The following is a 19,141-nucleotide window of genomic DNA, read 5'->3' as shown; positions in this document are numbered from 1 at the left end:
TGTCCTTGTTTGTGTCAGAGATAAAAAAAAGCGTGTGACATGAGAACAGACAGAGATTGAACCATACTACGATCCCTGACATCCTTTGTCGTGTAACAATGTCTGCATAATAAAGGAGTCACACACGCCCCAGTGTGAGTGAATGAATGAGCAGCAACATTTATTTGCATGAAGTACCAGAACCAGAGAGTCCAGTTGCAGAGAGCCAGAGCGTATGTGAGTGGACGGGGTCAAATTAGTCACAGGGGTAAGACACAAGGGTCAGAGGTCGTTGGTCTGGGGATCAGAAGGGATTGACCATTGGTAGGGTAGGGAGGGTGGGATAGGAGGATGGAGGAAGTGGGTGAGGGGGGGTTTAGAAGCACTTCCTGTGGACGATGGAAGGTCCGGCTTCTTCGTACTCATCCTTGCTGATCCACATCTGCTGGAAGGTGGACAGGGAGGCCAGGATGGAGCCGCCGATCCAGACGGAGTACTTCCTCTCAGGGGGGGCGATCATCTACAGGGGGTGGGGGATGGGCCATAGAAAGGGGGTGTCAGGTGAGCACGTGAACTTGACGCACTCTTGTCATATTCGTGCTCTTCGCACCTCCCACAGGTCTCCCAAACAACAAACAACTTCACTGACCAGAAACACTAACACACAGACTCTACGAGATCGTGGCGCGCTTGGCCTCTCTATGGTAACGGGAGTGTGTAACAGTCGGCGTGTGCTCGGCACGTACCTTGATCTTCATGGTGCTGGGAGCCAGGGCTGTGATCTCCTTCTGCATACGGTCACCGATACCTGGGTACATGGTGGTGCCGCCGGAGAGGACGTTGTTGGCGTACAGGTCCTTGCGGATGTCGATGTCACACTTCATGATGCCGTTGTAGGTGGTCTCATGGATGCCAGCAGACTCCATACCTGGGGGGGGGGGGTCACAGAGGTTCAATATCCCATTTGATCACAGTCAGAACAGAAGAAAAGAAAACATGCTATCAATCAGAAAGAACGTCACAGGAACGAGAAAGAGGGACGTCGACGGAGACACGATTAGGGGATATTGTGTGTGTGCGTGTGTGTGTGTGTGTGTGTGTGTGTAGAGGTTAACATCACAACACAGGTAAACATGCTATCAATAAAGGAGAAATGGATTCCTGGGGTTCAGGTCACATGGTCAGGAAAATAAAAAAGTCCTGTCCCTCGTTATATGACATCGATACAAGAACACGAACGCCAGTGTGCGGACGTGACTCAAAGCACACGCGAACGAGGACAACCGAGACACAGATAGATCATCGACGGCTCGCAGCCACTGACCGATGAAGGATGGCTGGAACAGGGTCTCGGGGCAGCGGAACCTCTCGTTACCGATGGTGATGACCTGGCCGTCGGGGAGCTCGTAGCTCTTCTCCAGGGAAGAGGAGGAAGCGGCGGTGGCCATCTCGTTCTCGAAGTCTAGAGCCACATAGCACAGCTTCTCCTTGATGTCACGCACGATCTCACGCTCGGCTGGAGGGACGGACACATGGACGAAGGGGTATAAGACATTTTGAGGAGGGGAGACGGGGAGGGGGAGAGAGAGAGAGGGAGAGAGGAGGAGGGGAGACGGGGAGGGGGAGAGAGAGAGAAGGAGGGAGAGAGAAGGAGGGGAGACAGGGAGGGGGAGAGAGAGAGAGGGAGGGAGAGAGAAGGAGGGGAGACAGGGAGGGGGAGAGAGAGGGAGAGAGAAGGAGGAGAAAGAGTGAGAGAGAGAGAGAAGGAGGGAGAAAGAGAGAGGGAGGAGGAGAAAGAGGGAGAGAGAGCTGCTGTCAATGCATATGCACGCTGTCGCAAGCTGTCAATGCATATGCACGCATGCACACACACACACGCACGCAACCATGGGTGCTAATTCTTTCCCACTCTTTTTCCCTCACTCTCCAATTCTCCCACTATGTATTTGTGTGTGTGTGTGTGTGTATATATTCAGCCATCAAGCAAGAGAGCCACTAGCCAGGTTTCACGCCCGTCGAAAGCAGGAAATAGATTTCCCATAAAGCAACAGCCTCGTCTCTCCCTCGCCCCCCCAGCACACACGCACAACTCAAGGACATGTTGTCAAGCGACGTGCACGCACTGTCCTTAAAACCCCCTGCCCAGTCTCCTGTCTTCCTGAGTTCACATCCCTCCCTACACTTGTTGGTCCAGAGGCCCTCCTCCTCCTCCTCCTCCTCCTCCTCCCTTCTTGACTCCCTCCCCCCGATGATGGAGTGATGAGAGGCTCTGTCTCTATTTCTGTCCCTCAGTGTCCCATGGTGCACCTGCCGCGCTGGGCTCTCACCAGCCACGACCTTCTGGCTGTCAACACAGGGTGTCTGACACAGAGTAGCACAATGTTTCCACTTGTATGGAAGTGTGTGTGTGTGTGTGTGTGTGTGTGTGTGTGTGTGTGTGTGTGTGTGTGTGCGTGCGTGTGTGTGGGGGGGAGGGTGTGTAATATAATAGAATTATAATACATGCCATTTAACTGACGCTTTTATCCAAAGTGACTTACAATGCAGTGAGTGCATACATTTTTCACAATTTTTTGTGTGTGTAGGTGTATGTGTGTGTGTGTGTGTGTGTGTGTGTGTGTGTGTGTGTGTGAGTGTGTGTGAGTGTGTGTAGGTGTGTATGTGTGTGCGTGTGTGCATGCGTGTGTGTGTACCGGTGGTGACGAAGCTGTAGCCTCTCTCTGTGAGGATCTTCATGAGGTAGTCAGTGAGGTCTCTGCCGGCCAGGTCCAGCCTCATGATGGCGTGGGGCAGAGCGTAGCCCTCGTACACCGGCACGTTGTGGGTCACACCGTCACCAGCATCCAACACGATACCTCCAATCACAAACAGGACACCATGTCAGAACCACAGACAGGACACCCTATGGACCGCACTTATATAGCGCCTTTATCCAAAGCGCTTTACAACGGCCTCTCATTCACCCATTCACACACACATTCACACACCAATGGCGGCCAAGCTACCATGCAAGGCGCCGGCCCGCTCACTGGGAGCAATTTGGGCTTCAGTGTCTTGCCCAAGGACACTTCGATATGTGGCCAGCCGGGGCTCGAACCGCCGATCTGCCAACCTTGTCATCATTAGACGGCAGCTCTACCTCCTGCGCCACAGCCGCCCCACCATGTCAGAACCACAGAGAGGACACCCTATGTGACGCAGCTGGTGAAAGGGGGAAAAGTCGGCAACCAATCCAAATGTTCAGAGTTTTATTCTGAAAATCTTAAATAAATGTCAACATTGTTGAAAACCAATGACACACTCGCTAGTCAAGCCAAAACACTGCAATGCAATGGATTCTGTGAGTAATCCCCACTGCTACCTTGTTGTTAGCAGGCTCACAAAACAAGCTGTGTTAGCAAACTGGCTTGACTAGCGAATGTGTCATTGATTTTCAACAACGTTGATTATTATTTTTATTTTTTTTAAGTCTGAACATTGGTTGCTGACTTGTTCCCCCTTTCACCAACTGCCATCAGAACCACAAACATGGCACCATATCAGAACCACAAACAGAGCACCATATCCTATCATTCTCAAGTACATTTCAGTTGTGTGTCGTCGCTAAGGTTTGGACGACTGAGCTGCCTCAAATAAATAAACCAAGGGAGAAGGAGAGAGAAGAGGAAGGAGAGAGGGTGGAGAGAGGGTGGAGAGGAAGGAGAGAGGGTGGAGAGGAAGGAGAGAGGGAGGAGAGGAAGGAGAGAGGATGGAGAGGAAGGAGAGAGGGTGGAGAGGAAGGAGAGAGGGTGGAGAGGAAGGAGAGAGGGAGGAGAGGAAGGAGAGAGGGAGGAGAGAGGGTGGAGAGGAAGGAGAGAGGGAGGAGAGAGGGTGGAGAGGAAGGAGAGAGGGTGGAGAGGGAGGGACAGAATTAAAAAGTTAAAAAGTTAAAAGTAACGAAAGTAAGAAAAAAAAAACATCAAAAGATTACTGTCATTCACTCCAAAGTGTGCACTGTGAAGTGCCTCTCACTTCTCACACACACACACAGAAAGAGAGAGAGAGCGGTCCTAGGGAGTGTGCCCCTCTGACAATCTCACCTGTGGTACGACCGGAGGCGTACAGGGACAGCACAGCCTGGATGGCCACGTACATGGCGGGCACGTTGAAGGTCTCAAACATGATCTGTAGACGAGACAGAGAGACGGTCTCACGTGGATGACACGGGCTGACAGAGGGAGGGGGCAGAGAGAGGTCAAACAATGACAATGTCCAATCAGAAAGAACGTCACAGGAAAGAGAAAGAGGGACGTCGACGGAGACACAATTAGGGGATATTGTGTGTGTGTGTGTATAGGTCGACATGTGTGTGGGTGTGTGAATAAGTGTACATGTGTATGTGTGTGTGTGTGTGTGTGTGTGTGTGTGTATAGGTGTACATGTGTTTGTGAGGGTGTGTACAGGTGTACGTGTGTATAGGTGTACATATGTATGTGTGTGTGTATGTGTGTGTGTGTGTGTGTGTGTGTGTGGGTGTGTACAGGTGTACGTGTGTGTGTGTGTATAGGTGTACATGTGTATGTGTGTATAGGTGTACATGTGTGTGTGTGTGTGTGTGTGGGTGTGTACAGGTGTACGTGTGTGTATAGGTGTACATGTGTGTGTATGTGTATAGGTGTACATGTGTATGTGTGTGTGTACAGGTGTACGTGTGTGTATAGGTGTACATGTGTGTGTGTGTGTGTGTGTGTGTATAGGTGTACATGTGTATGTGTGTATGTGTGTGTGTGTACATGTGTATGTGTGTGTGTGTGTGTACATGTGTATGTGTGTGTGTGGGTGTGTGTGTGTATAGGTGTACATGTGTGTGTGTGTGTGTGAGAGAGAGAGAGAGAGAGAGAGAGAGAGAGAGAGAGAGAGAGAGAGAGAGAGAGAGAGAGAGAGAGAGAGAGAGAGAGAGAGAGAGAGAGAGAGAGAGAGAGAGAGAGAGAGAGAGAGAGAGGGAGTGTGTAGGTGATTATGTTGACTAAATAGACCATGGTGGTGTTTTTGGGGGGGCGGGGGGGGGGGTCAACCTGAGTCATCTTCTCCCTGTTGGCTTTGGGGTTGAGTGGCGCCTCAGTCAGCAGTACAGGGTGCTCCTCTGGGGCTACACGCAGCTCGTTGTAGAAGGTGTGGTGCCAGATCTGAGGAGGGGGAGGGGGAGAGGCGGGGAGGGGGAGAGGAGGAGGGGGAGAGAGAGGGAGAGAGAAGGAGGGAGAGAGAAGCAGGGAGGGAGGGAGAGAGAGAAGGAGAGAAGGAGGGGGAGAGAGAGAGAAGGAGGAGAAAGAGGGAGAGAGAGAAGGAGGGAGAGAGAGGGAGGAGGAGAAAGAGGGAGAGAGACAGGGAGAGAGAGAGAGAGGGAGAGAGAAGGAGGGAGAGAGAGGGAGGAGGAGAAAGAGGGAGAGAGAGAAGGGAGGGGGAGAGAGAGAGAAGGGGGGAGAGAGAGAGAAGCAGGAGAAAGAGGGAGAGAGAGGGAGGAGAAAGAGGGGGACGGAGAGACGGAGAGACAGACAGACGCACGAGCAGGCATGTCAAAAAAAAAAGAGGGAGAAGGAAGGGGTAGAGGGAAGAAGAAGAGAGGGTGGAGAGGAAGGAGGACGGAATTAAAAAGTAGCAGAAGATGAGGTAAGATAGAAGAACACAAACATCCAAAGACTGTTGTTATATAATAATAATAATAATAATAATAATAATAATGATAATGATAATGATAATGATAATGATAATGATAATAATAATAATAATAATAATAATAATAATAACAATAATAATAATAAAGACTGTGTTGTTCAAAAGTGTATGTGGGTGTGTGCGAGCGACGTGTCATCACAGCATGAAAATAGGCTCCGGGCCCGGGTAGGGCTCGGGCTGGGGTAAATGCGTAGCTCGTCGGGTCGAGTCGGACCGGGCCTGAATGCCACGGGCTTGGGCCGAGATTTCAGGCCCGCACAGACCTCTACTCTCAGCCCCTCACCTTCTCCATGTCGTCCCAGTTGGTGATGATGCCGTGCTCGATGGGGTACTTCAGGGTCAGGATACCCCTCTTGCTCTGCGCCTCGTCGCCTACATAGCTGTCCTTCTGACCCATACCCACCATCACACCCTAGAGGAGGGAGAGAGAGAGGGAGGGAGGGAGGGAGGGAGGATGGGAGTTATACCATAGGAGAGTCAAATGACAAAAACATCATGATCGACTTTTTGTCTTCTAAAAATCACCTTTCTGACAATAGCAGCTTCTAAACGTTTCTATACGTGGCAACTAAGGGTTAAATGGGAACTACGGATTTTATCAGCATGAACCTGGTTGGCTGTCATAAGTCGACACGTGCTGTTTGCGAGTTGATAATGACACCAGTTATGTTGGCATGGTGACAGTGGGCACATGGAGAGAGTCAAGAGTCAATCCCCCCCCAGAGGCGATGGGATTTGGAGTTCTTATACGGGTGTGACTTAGGGACGTGCTAATCATATTACCTCCCATTATCGCCTGTCACACAGCACATTTACAGTCTGTGTGTGTGTGTGTGTGTGTGTGTGTGTGTGTGTGTGTGTGTGTTGAGAGAAAGAGAAAGGCAGGCACAAAGCCAAACATATCATATTTCTTGAAAGTTGAATATTCAAGTAAACGATAGTCCACAATTCAATATTCCACAGGATAATCGATTCGATCTTATAACATTGTGATAATCTATCTCTCCTATGATATTATGGCTAAAATTAGCTGCTATTGACTATATAGCTACTGAACCTTATGGACATAATCAGTACCAGTAGGGTGAGATACTCCAGTAACATTGCAATTGGAAATGTATTGCTTTGAGCAGATCATTCCATATGATAGGGAGCCTTCGATACATTTCTATCTGCAATACTCAGGTCATCCCTCTCTAATGATAGATATCCTATATCACAAATATAGGTAGGACTGACACCAAATGTGCGCCTCTCAGAGTTTTTCCACCTGAGCAAGAGTCTAAGGCGCCGGCCACACAAGCTCGTAAGAAAACCGTAACACTAGAACAGCCGTGCCTTTTTTACCTACTAAAAGAGCCCCCCTTTACAATGCTCAAGCTGCTATTTACACACAACGACAATTAGTTGGCCGCATATCTAGGAAAAGTCATGAAAGGAGGGTCCTGAAATTTGATTGAGTGCAAAGATACAACACTTTTCTTTACTCACACACTGGCTGTTCCAGTGTTAAGCCTATAGACCGAGAAGGAGAGAACTGCACTCCCTGCTGCGGCCCACTAGGACCAGAGGGTCTTAGAGAGGTCCAGAGGGTCTCAGAGAGGACCAGAGGGTGTTAGAGAGGACTAGAGGGTCTTAGAGAGGACCAGAGGGTCTTAGAGAGGACCAGAGGGTCTCAGAGAGGACCAGGGGGTCTGAGAGAGGACCAGGGGGTCTTAGAGAGGACCAGAGGGTCTTAGAGAGGACCAGAGGGTCTTAGAGAGGACCAGAGGGTCTGAGAGAGGATCAGGGGGCCTTAGAGAGGACCAGGGGGTCTCAGAGAGGACCAGAGGGTCTTAGAGAGGACCAGAGGGTCTGAGAGAGGATCAGGGGGCCTTAGAGAGGACCAGAGGGTCTCAGAGAGGACCAGAGGGTGTTAGAGAGGACCAGGGGGTCTCAGAGAGGACCAGAGAGTCTTAGAGAGGATCAGGGGGCCTTAGAGAGGACCAGAGGGTGTTAGAGAGGACCAGAGGGTCTTAGGGGGCTTACCTGGTGACGAGGGCGGCCCACGATGGAGGGGAAGACGGCTCTGGGGGCGTCGTCACCGGCGAACCCCGCCTTCACCAGGCCGGAGCCGTTGTCACACACCAGGGCAGTGGTCTCCTCCTCGTCACACATCTTCACTCAAACTGCTGTAAACCTGGAGGCACACACACACACACACACGCATGCACAAATGCGCACACACACACACACGCACAAATGCCCGCACACACACACAGACACACACACACACACAGACACACACACACAGACACACGCATGCATAAATGCACACACACACACACACGCACACGCACACGCACGCGCACACACACACCACCGAGGGAAAACAGATTCATTTAATAAGCACACCCTTCATTACAGCTGCTTGTTGCAATAGCATGCATTTTCATTTCCATCAACTACGTACAGACGTCTTGCTGTCTGCTTGTCACTTGGTCTAGATCTGTCCGTTTCATAAATCAGCTAACAAGCCTTTTCTCTCCAAATGTGTCCCTGATTGATGTTAGACAGACTGATGGTCCAGTGCATCAGAGGGATTCAAAGGATCTGTACAACCTTTCTCACTAAAGACGAGCAACACCTAACAGGATATTGGGTTACTGCCACAGCCTTCTGGAAGGAAGTTGTCACTGGGGTGCAGAGCTACTGTTCCTGGCTGGAGAAACAATCACCTGCCCAACTACATGGCTTGTTCATTATATGATAATAATAATAATAATAATAATAATAATAATAATAATAATAATAATAATAAGAATAAGAATAAGAATAAAAATAATAATAATAACTTTATTTGTATAGCGCTTTTCCTGCAAAGGTTGCAGCTCAAAGTGCTCCAATCGTTATATAATCATAATTTAATTATTTAGTCATTTAAAGGCAATATTAAACAGATGGGTTTTTAGTCTTGACTTGAACATATTTCCCTAATGTAAACTGGCAGTGCATTCCACAATCTGGGTGCATAAAAATGAGAATGCAGCCTCACCAAATCTCTTCTTTTGTACACGATAGACAACTTTAGAACACTTTCCATTTTACTAACCTAGTCCGACAACATATTCAAAAGAGCATTTACTTTTTAAATTATGTTCTTCTTTTTTTTTTTAAGCATACCATGCAGCCAGTGCCTTCCACTGATAAGTCTACGTCTTTGTCTCCGTATACAGTAGTACACGCTCAAAATACTTAAGTGTCGTTCTCCACCCGTCTAAGAACCAACTTAGGGAGTGTTCGAAAAGTGTGTCTCGTTCGTCCAGCTTACCCGGTAGAGAAGAGGAGGAGGCTTGTGTGATGTTGCTCCCTTGACAGAGTGAACAGAACCACCTAGACACACTCTTTTGTACTGAACCCCACCACCCCGCCCAGCCCCCCACCCCCCCTCAACACCCATACTATATACAGTATATTCCCCTTACCTTCCCTCCCCCCCAAATCTTCCCCTTCCCCCCAACTGCCAACCCAGTGCCTCCTAACACCTAAGGCCTTTTAAGGACACCTGCCCCCCCCCACCCCCCCAGCTGGTGCTTTGTCCTCCGTGGAAGAAGAGCAGGGGCAGCTCTGTGGCAGCGTTGTGGCAGCCGTGGCATCTGACTGCTACTAAACAGGCTCGCCTCAGACATTGTGTTGGTTTAATATTAGACCACAATTTATTGAGCCGGCTGACAGGGGAGGTGTTCGTAGGCATGGGGGGGGTATACACTAGGTGTGTGTGTGTGTGTGAGGGGTCTTACAAGGCAAAACAGTAGGGATTATTTGAGGTGGTTTGTTTGATACGTGCGTGTATCCAGCTGACCGTGGCCCTTTCATGCTTTTCATTAGGGACTCCTAATTAGGGACTACCCGTACTAATTAGGGACTACCCGTACTAATTAGGGACTACCCGTAGTGGTGGTCAGAAGGTCATGAGTTCAAATCCCACCTGGGAACACCACCACTAGTGTGCCCTTGAGTAAGGCACTCAGCCCTAAATTACTGCAGGGAGACCCTCCCTGTAATGTCTGATTTCTTTTGGCCGTGATCGTATAGTGGTTAGTACTCTGCGTTGTGATGCTAGTCTGCGTGTGTGTGTGTGTGTGTGTGTGTGTGTGTGTGTGTGTGTGTAAGCAGATACTCCTTTGGAAGTACTTTGCACAGGTGGAAATTGGGATGCTTGTCTTTATCAACACCTGGACAAGATCAGTCTTTACTGTGCCGCTGCCGTGTGTGAAAGTGTGTACATGTCCTGTATGCACACGCTGACAATAGGCCTTTGCACTGGTATGAGTTGGTAACATGTATGCCTAGAGAGAGAGAGAGAGATGGAGAGAGAGAGACAGGGAGAGAGAGAGAGACAGAGACAGAGAGAGATGGAGAGAGAGAGAGAGACAGAGACAGAGAGAGAGAGAGAGAGACAGAGAGAGAGACGGGGAGAGAGAGAGAGAGACGGGAGAGAGAGAGAGAGACGGGGAGAGAGAAAGAGACAGAGAGAGAGAGATGGAGAGAGAGAGATGGAGAGAGACGGGGAGAGAGAGAGACAGAGACAGAGAGAGATGGAGAGAGAGAGAGAGAGACGGGGAGAGACAGACAGAGAGAGAGAGACAGAGAGAGAGAGAGAGACAGAGAGAGAGATGGAGAGAGAGACGGAGAGAGAGAGAGAGACAGAGAGAGACAGAGAGACAGACAGTAGGCCTCCACAGAGTAAAGTTATTCGAACATCCTGAAGTATTGAGTGCTATAAATACAAGGGAACTGTATGCATCCTTCATCATGGTGGTGGAGGAGGAGGAGGAGGAATGGGGGCTATGGCTTTGTCTGTCCTAGCGCGTCACACACATGGCTCCCTGCTGTGGGGGTGTGGGGGTCATTTGGCGACAAGGAAACACTGGGATGTTGCTCTGTGACACAATTCCTTCAAAGGCGATGTGTAAGCCACCTCCAATGGGTGTTAGGTAGGGTGAGAGGGAGCGTTGGGGGATTAGATACACGTGGAGCACGGATCTAGTCGCCTTGTTCCCTGAATCCCACATCAACCACTAGCACCAAGACACGTCGGTAGACCTGGGGGGGGGGGGGTGTTCCATCAACGTCGCTGAAGGAAAATCCAGGCTTATTTGTGTTGAGTCTCAGGGATTTTTCATTTCTACCAGGGAGGGATTTCATTTCTACAGGCAATAATGGTAACAGCTCCACCTTGCTTCTCCGACGTCAGGCAGAACGTTCACCATGTGGCTTTTGTCTATCCATTCCTCCCAGGTCGACACAAGTATCTAGCGGCTTGACTCTACTTGGGTAGAATCCCGGGGGGGGGCAGGTAGCCTCGAAAGTTAGAGAGGGTGGCCAGCAATCGGTAGGTCGCTGGTACGATCCCCACCCCAGGAGGGAGCCGGATGTGAGCTGGTGACAGGAAGGTTGCTGGCATCCTATCTGCTGTTGTGCCCTTGAGCAAGGCGCTTAATTAACACCGAACCGCTCCGGGGGTGCTGACTATGGCAGGTACGGTAGCCAGAGCTTTGTTCTCCCTGAGAGGGGAAGGAATCCAATGTGTGACACGGCCTGGTAAATAGGGCCATGTCGGCAATCCTCGTCGTCCAAAGTCGTGCAAATGAGGCAAATTACGAAAGTTTGAAATGTTGAAGAGCCCACTCGTTATAACAAACAGCAATTTTAGGATCGCTAAATACTTATATTTTTGTCTGCCGTAGGCTACTGGTAAGTGATACATGGCTTGTAAACAAACTTAAGTTTTAGGACGTGTTCAAAAGCAAGGACTGTGTGATCATCTAATTATGTGTAGGTTAGCATGTTGTGATGTGCTCAAGATGTTCATAGTGATGTTCCTTTCTATTAGCAGCTGTTTCTCCTGTGATTCAGAGTCCGTTTCTCCGCCATTTGGTTTGAGGTGGACCAACATTCAAATAAGCATATCTTCAATGTACGATTTCGATGTATGACACATCATTTAAAAGCTTACAATCGGCATTTTCATAATCTGGAAAAAACTGAAAAGTGACCATGAGGACTTTTTAACCAGACCCTGTCACATACATGGATGCATAGTTAGTGAGCACTTGAATGTGCATAAACCTTTTCCTTTTTAAATGTTTTTAGGGCACTGGGATAGACTAGAGATTGACAGGAAGGACAGGTGAGAGAGGGGGGATGACATGCAGGATATGTCAATGGCCGGAATTGACCCGGAGACCCTGTGTTTACATGGCTGACGCCTTAGTGAGCTACGCCACCCATAAACCATTTCCTGTGAAACATGTTTTAAGGAGTGTAAGGGCATATCCAGGTTAGGCACTGAAATGAACATACATACACGCAAAGACACAAACAAACCGACACAACAGTCAATTAAAGTCACTCAGGAGAAACGTACAGAAACACACATTTCAAAAACAGTCACCGAAAGTCTCTTGATTTTTCAAATAACTTTAATAAAATTCCTCTTTCTTCAAGACAGAAACCGTACATCACAAAAAAAGACCCTTCTCCACAAAGTATTGTACACCTTCAACCACCCCGCAATCACAAGGCTGTTGTTTTATATGATCTTTTAAAAATAGACCCTATTTAGAAATCGGGTTCACTCAGTAGTTTACTGTTTTATAAATAGATTCTGTTTATTTGTTCCGTCCTTTTTCAATCACACCATATATACAGATCATCAGGACCAAAGTACCACATAGCTTACGTCACATAGCTTACGTCGGAACAGAGAACGGTGTTTCACACAGCAGCATCAACCAGTCCGCCCATCACACTCCTCTCAATACTCTACATTTCGTACACACAACCAAATACACTTGGTATAACAGACGCCGTTCATATTCAACTTGGGCTTTCCTTACTAACCAGGGGGTTATTCCATCAACGTCGCTAAAGGAAAACCGAGGCTTATTTTGATTTCGAAGTTTCGCAAGACTTACCCAAAAAATAATCCTGGATTTTCCTTTGGCAACGGTGATGGAAACCCCCCCCCAGGACATTAAGAGTTATATGGGAGTGTTTATCAAAGTGATATGGCTTACGGGTGGATCCTGCATTGTGAAATGACAACCCTGTAATCAATCAATCAATCAATCAATCGTGTTGTTCTGCATGAAAACAATCAAATGAAAAGTATGAACGTAGTGTCAACAAACAGAGCAGAAGGGCCACAAAGAGAAAGAGAGATATCCATCCATCCATCCATCCACAGTTCTACAGTATACTTGCACTCTTTTATTCACCTTAATCTCACTTTATTTTTAACAGTGCAAACCTTTTATTCAGTATCATTTCACGAGTGTACCCTTGTAGACAACACTCTAAACCGAGTGGGCAGGATCAAGTCAGGCATGATCAAGTCAGTCTTATGTTGGATCACTTTCACCAAAGGGGAGGGCCCCCCCACCCTGCCACTGAATTGAGATGAGGAGTACATACAATGGACCTATCGGTAAGCCACGCCCCCTTCGAAAACTCGGACAAACAAACAACGCTTCATCGACAGTGACTGACTGACCGACCGTGACTTGAATGACATTCAATGACTCACAATGGGCGGGAGTTGGCAAATTTCTGATTTCTGATTTACCACAGCAAGTAAGACATGTTTATTTTAATTTTAAAGAGGACAAGAATATTTCGTCTAGAAGCTTTTCACCATCAGATATTAGTGAGTAGGTTTGTCCGAGTTTTCTGCCTGTAGTGACTTTTGCTGTGATACGATTGGGCAATTTCTATTTTGGGGCGTGGCTTAGCGATAGGTCCATTGGTTTTTAGTGCATAGCTTGAATTCAGCAGCAAGTATCACATGGTGCCAAGAAAGGCAGCCATGCTCCAGCCATACCTAGGAAGCACCAGGGGCGTGCCTGAAAGAACCACACAGTGGATTCCAGCAATAGGGGTGAAGGTGGGGGGATGGGGGAGTGTTTTGACTGGGGGGGGGGGGGGGGGGGGGTTAAGCAGCAGGGGGGTTGAGCAGCAGCGAGAACACAGAAAAAAATACAAACACATCTGCAAAATGTGATTTGTATTGTATCCCTTGATTAAAGTACCGGGAGAGTCGGTACCTACAAGTTGACATTATGTAAATGCTGACTAGGGCAGATACAGCTAAAACTTAGGCCAAACGTCAGATGGAAAAGGGTTATAGAGAGGGCTAGTGTCACACACACACACACACACACACACACACACACACACACACGATCGTAATGAATACATACACTAACTGAGCACTTTATTTCGAAACACTATACTAACACTGGGTAGGGTCTTCCCTTTGCTCTCTGAACAGCCTCAATTCTTTCTGGCATTGATTCCACAAGATGCCCTTTGACATTCTGGTCTGCATCACGCAATTCCTACCACATCCCAAAGGTGTTCTATTGGATTCAGATCCGGTGACTGGGAAGGCCACCGAAGAACACTGAACTCATCGTCATGTTCATGAAACCATTGTGAGACGACTTTAGCTTTGTGACATCATGGTGCATTATCACGCTGGAAGCAGCCATTAGAAGACGGGTACATCGTGGCCATGAAGGGATGCACACGGTCAGCAACAACACTCAAATAGGCTACGGCATTCAAGCAACGATTGATTGGTATTAACGGGCCCAAAGTGTGCCAAGAAAACATTCCCCACACCGTTCCACCACCTGGATGAATGAGAAGGGTGTACAGTTCCTGTTCCTAATAAAGTGCCCAGCAGTGAGTGTATTAAGAGAATGGATATGGCTTTCTGTGCCCTCTCAGGCTTTTCACACATAAAGATGACATCGTCCAGACGACACAGTTGTAGCCTGGTACATTCACTGGGTTGGTCTCTCAATAGTCCAAAAGGTTCTTCCTCTACTCGTCTTCCTCGTCACTCTGATCACAGAAGACAGGACAAGGCCCAAGCGGCGTTGGCGGCCGAGCGAAGGAATCTCTTGTCCGTTTTTCTTTTGAGATCAGGGAGAGAGAGAGAGAGAGTACAAGCAAAATGTAGCGAGAAGAGGAGGAAGCCACTCTGGAGTATCTGAGAGACACCTGAATGCCTCACGCCGCACAGGCAACTCGACGGATATCGAGACCAGACATTTGTTTCTCTTTCCTACGTTGCTTTAAGTTGTCCTCCTCCTCCTCGCCCGCTAAAGGTGAGTGCTCGACGCTCGCTCGGCGCTGTTCGCTAGAGGGCGCCGGTGAGGCACATGAGGACTGCGATGTGCAGCGTGAGCAGGTAGGCCAGGAAGAAGTAGCGTGACCTGGCTCGCGACGTCAGCAGCTTGGAGCAGTAGAGGCTGCGCCCACGCAGCCATTGGCGGCAGGCCAACACTCCGCCTTTCATCTGGGGAAGGGACGGTGACACGGCGTTTAGGGTCACGACCTCGTCATCAAAACATCATAACTCCGCCCACAAAATCCCAGTGGAGTCAATAGTAAGGCAATGATTCAAATCGATAAAAATGTCTAGATTATGAATTTGAGTATTCACATTTTTTTGGCTTGCCTCATCGTGATAAGTCATTTGCCCTCCCGTACAAAAAAAACAATTTTTTTTACAAAGGCTACTGTTGTTGTGTAAGTGTCTGAGGATAATCTCTGTGTTTTCTCACTATTTAATTACACACTATTATGGTGATATTGGGAAGAACAGACACATTGCTTTAGGCATATTAACAATGTAGAAACAGAATATTATAATGTAGTATTACCATGATCGTGGTGTTTTGTGTGTATACACATCAACCGAGGAGTATGGTAAGGTAAGGTTCAGTAGTGTAGTTGTAGGTGTGTGTGGTAGTGTAGGTGTAGGTGTGTGTGGTAGGGTAGGTGTAGTGGTAGGTGTGTGTGGTAGGGTACCTTGCGTGTGAGGACAGGCTCGTTGGGGTCGAGGATGAGGGCCGCCCACTCCTCCTCCGTCTCCAGCTGGATGCTGAAGTCTCTGTGGGCGGATCTGGAGGGGCTGGAGTCAACACTGCAACCAGAGAGAGAGAGAGAGAGAGAGCAACCGGACATGAAGGAGGAGGAGAGCAGGAGCACTTCCCAGGCTTGAGGGTGTCAGTGGTATGCGTGTGTGTGTGTGTGTGTGCGTGTGCGTGTGTGTGTGTGTCTGACCTCTTGGCTCTCTCCTCAGCCAATCCCAGAGCCTCCTCTGCGTCTTCTCTCCTGGTCCTCTCCTCAGCCAGACTCTGACTGAGCTGGGTGACGCTCTGCTCCACCTCCATCAGCCTGGGACACGACGGACACGGACTTTTATTCCCGTTTCTGTTAAACTTTTAAACTGCACCAGATGAATGTAACTTATCTTGCTATCATTTTATTTCCACTCTTGTTTTAATCAGGTCCGCCTTCTGTTTGTGTGCTAATATCCTGTATTGTCTGTTGCTCTTTGTTGGCTGCTGTGGGGTGTAAGCCCAAAACAAATTTCCCAGTGATGGGACAATAAAGTGACTCTTGACTCTTGACTTGGACACACGGACACACGGACACACACGGACACACACGGACACACACACACACACACACACACACACACACACACACACGGACACACACACACACACACACACAGAGGTTCAGGTTCAGGTTCAGGTTCAGGTTCAGGTTACTTATTTTTTTTTAACCATTTAGCTTTTATCCAAAGCTAATGGCGTCATGTGTGTTGGCATGTCTCCTAAAATCTATCATCATGTCTTTTGTCATTGATATGTTGTTTAATTGAAGACAGGACAGACTGGACAAGGATAAATAACAGTGAAAGCACATATCCGTGTGGGGAGACAGTTGAGGAGCAAATCTGGTCAGACAGAATTCCACTTCCCCTCCCTCGTTGTGTCCTGTGAGCTAAAAAGTCAACAATCTATGAAACGTGACACCTTCTAATTTAATACCCATTCAAAATATATTACCAGTAACATGTTTATTGAAACACCTCCGGACTTCTTATTTCTTCTTATTTTCTTACTTTATTCCCTTTCCTTTCCATCTGTTTATGGGTTATGCTATGTTTCTTTACCCTTTGTTTTATCATAAGATGTAGATATGATGTTCTGTCCATGTCTATGCTGAAACCCAATAAAAACTCAAGTGATATATATATTTTTAAAAGGTCAAGAATCCAGCCCACAAGACCAAGTCAAGTTACTCAAGGCAAATTGTTCTAAAATAAGTTAGAATATATGGTTGAATTGTGTTAAAAACAGAAGAAAAAAATAGAAGTCTAGCATTAGACCCAAGTGTTTAACAACTTAAGTAAAGTGTCTTGATTCTGCTCCGCCACAACCACCCTGGATCACACTGTGCACACAACGTCACCTGGCTCGGAGCTCGCCGGCCTCCATGGTGTCCATGTCGACCACGGCACTGGTCCTCTCCTGAGGGGCTCCTGGGGCCACCTCAACAGACACTGACCCCTGCTGGACATGACAACAAAAGAAAGAAAAATACATTAACTTAATACTTAAGTCATACACACTCTCATACAAATGCATGGGCTTTCTATGCATGCATGCACGCACGCGCACGCACGCACGCACGCACGCACGCACGTAGGCCAAACTTCAGATGGAAAAGGGTTATAGAGAGGGCTAGTGTCTCACACACACGCACACGCACACACACACACACACACACACACACACACACACACACACACACGTAGTACGTGGCGTACCTGGGAGTGCTGGTTGGGCGTGGCCTGGGTCTGGCTCTCCAGCCAATAGCAGCGGTTCTGCAATTGCCCCAGGTGCAGCTGGGTGTCCCTCAGTGTCTGAGACACGGCTCTCAGCTGGGAGGACACGCCCCCTTTCTCCTCCACCGCCTGCTGGAGCTGGGGGGGGGATGGGGGGTTGTGGGGTTGCTCAGTATCTTGATGTTGAGCTGGTGTGTGTCTGTGTGTATATAAACATGTGCACAATGGCTACCTTACTTTGACATTAATCTGCTGACAGTGGAGGTCTCTCTGCTGGATCTCAGAGAGGCAGCGTTGGAGGTCTCTCTGCAGCTGAACTCTCTCTGCCCGCAGCTGGGCCACTGGATCCTCAGTCGCGTCCTTACCCACCAGGGCCATGGTCTCCTACACACACACACACACACACACACGCACACAGGCACATGCACACGCACACAATGAGTAAAGTATATCCACAAATAATACAAGAGTAACAACTCTTCCGTCTCAGACAGTGGCAGGAGGCCACATCGCGAAACAAGAGGATCAAAAGAGCACATGGAAAAACCTAAATTAAAGCCTGATTGGGAAAGTCCACAAACAATAGTAAAAAAAAACTGTATTCAGAGCTCCACTCCTACCTTGACAGGGTAGCCAACCTTCCTCTCCCCAGCCAGATGCATCTCCTTCAGGGCTTGGCATTCAGACTGGAGCCTGCCGCGCTCAGACCTGAGGAACAATGAGTGGGGATGTGTAGTGAGCCCTCTGGCACACAATGGCCACTGTGCATCATCTGAAACAGACGTGAAGTTGCTGCCAACAGTAGCCTGCGATTCCCAAGTTGCTCGGACCGAGTCTTGAACTTCTTGACCTCTGGCTTGCCAACACTCTTGACCGTCTCCTCAGATTCCCGATGTAAACCAGCTACGCTATTAAAAAAGCTAGTCTTTTGGGGGTGTAGAAAGTGAACTGGTGTCCCCTTGTAAGGGTGTGAACTTGTGTTGGTCAAGGAGGACAGATCAATCGTGCCATGACACCTGCCATCTCTGATTTATAGACGTTTATTCTGGTGGCGCACGGAGGCACACTGAATAAAGCAACACAACCTTGACTATGGAAACCTGAAACCATGGCATCTGTTGCATAGCAATAAGGGGGAAGGCATTTGCCACGGCAAAAAAAAAAGTCTATCTATGAGACGTGATTAGATCCATGACATCCTTTTGACTCTGGCTTCAGTGGGGAAAAAAACTGTAATACAACCCAAAAGTAGTTTTGACCAATCTAAGGCTTTTCTTTTCTGGGTCTGACGGTGTCTAAATCTATTAGGTAATCTACGACGAGCCACAAATCAGAGATCATAATTCAGATTTGTCTGACAACTCGCCTTAAGTAGGCAGCTGTCTGGATGAGAACCAGTTTGAACGCTCACAATTGCAAACAAAACAAAACTTCTATCGCAACACACTCTATTCTCTCGTCTGTTGAATCATTTCTCAAAGTCTCTGCAAGCATCGCCCCACTTGTTTTTTCTATGAAGTCATATCCCAGTCTACGTTTAACTGAGTGCATTCATTACATTGAACTATTAGGTAAAAAATAATCTTATTGACCAAAAATCAGACAACTATTAAAGGGTAGCCTAGCCTACCACACCACAAAGGTAAAAAAACAAACAAAAAAAGTATTGTTTTTATTAGGGTAATTGGATTTGGATCGTCCCAAATAGATGGCTTGTAGATGTTACGTAGATTTTAACTATCCCCTAACCCTTAT

General features: G+C 48.0%; 2 protein-coding genes across 5 annotated transcripts in view; both read right to left on the bottom strand.

Moving 5' to 3' along the window:
• Positions 1–355: 355 nt before the first annotated feature.
• LOC308157230 (actin, alpha cardiac muscle 1-like) lies at positions 356–7,848 on the bottom strand (the record flags this gene model as incomplete). 4 transcript variants are annotated; one of them, XM_080530750.1, is made up of 8 exons in its annotated part: positions 356–499; positions 726–907; positions 1,304–1,495; positions 2,673–2,834; positions 4,059–4,143; positions 5,034–5,144; positions 5,975–6,103; positions 7,720–7,848. In XM_080530750.1, the coding sequence occupies 8 exons, from the start codon at positions 7,846–7,848 to the stop codon at positions 356–358; spliced, it is 1,134 nt and encodes a 377-aa protein (XP_080386876.1). The 4 variants fall into 4 exon arrangements, with proteins under 4 accessions (XP_080386876.1, XP_080386879.1, XP_080386877.1 ...); XM_080530753.1 differs by lacking the exon at positions 1,304–1,495; XM_080530751.1 differs by lacking the exon at positions 5,034–5,144.
• A 5,835-nt stretch (positions 7,849–13,683) lies between these two features.
• Positions 13,684–19,141, bottom strand: part of LOC308157081 (uncharacterized protein) — a 51,047-nt gene continuing 45,589 nt past the window's right edge. The window contains exons 23-29 of the mRNA XM_080530559.1: positions 18,025–18,094; positions 17,624–17,770; positions 17,351–17,524; positions 17,011–17,111; positions 15,811–15,924; positions 15,556–15,670; positions 13,684–15,040 (exon numbers count right to left, since the gene is read on the bottom strand). Coding sequence (XP_080386685.1) covers positions 14,882–15,040; positions 15,556–15,670; positions 15,811–15,924; positions 17,011–17,111; positions 17,351–17,524; positions 17,624–17,770; positions 18,025–18,094 — 880 coding nt within the window. The 3' untranslated portion in view covers positions 13,684–14,881. The remainder of the gene's footprint in view (positions 15,041–15,555; positions 15,671–15,810; positions 15,925–17,010; positions 17,112–17,350; positions 17,525–17,623; positions 17,771–18,024; positions 18,095–19,141) is intronic.

Source organism: Nansenia antarctica (assembly GCF_963989245.1).
Source record: "Nansenia antarctica genome assembly, chromosome: 5".
Classification (NCBI taxonomy): domain Eukaryota; kingdom Metazoa; phylum Chordata; class Actinopteri; order Argentiniformes; family Microstomatidae; genus Nansenia; species Nansenia antarctica.
Note: the sequence above shows the minus strand (reverse complement) of the source record. Positions and strands in the feature narration are given on the sequence as shown.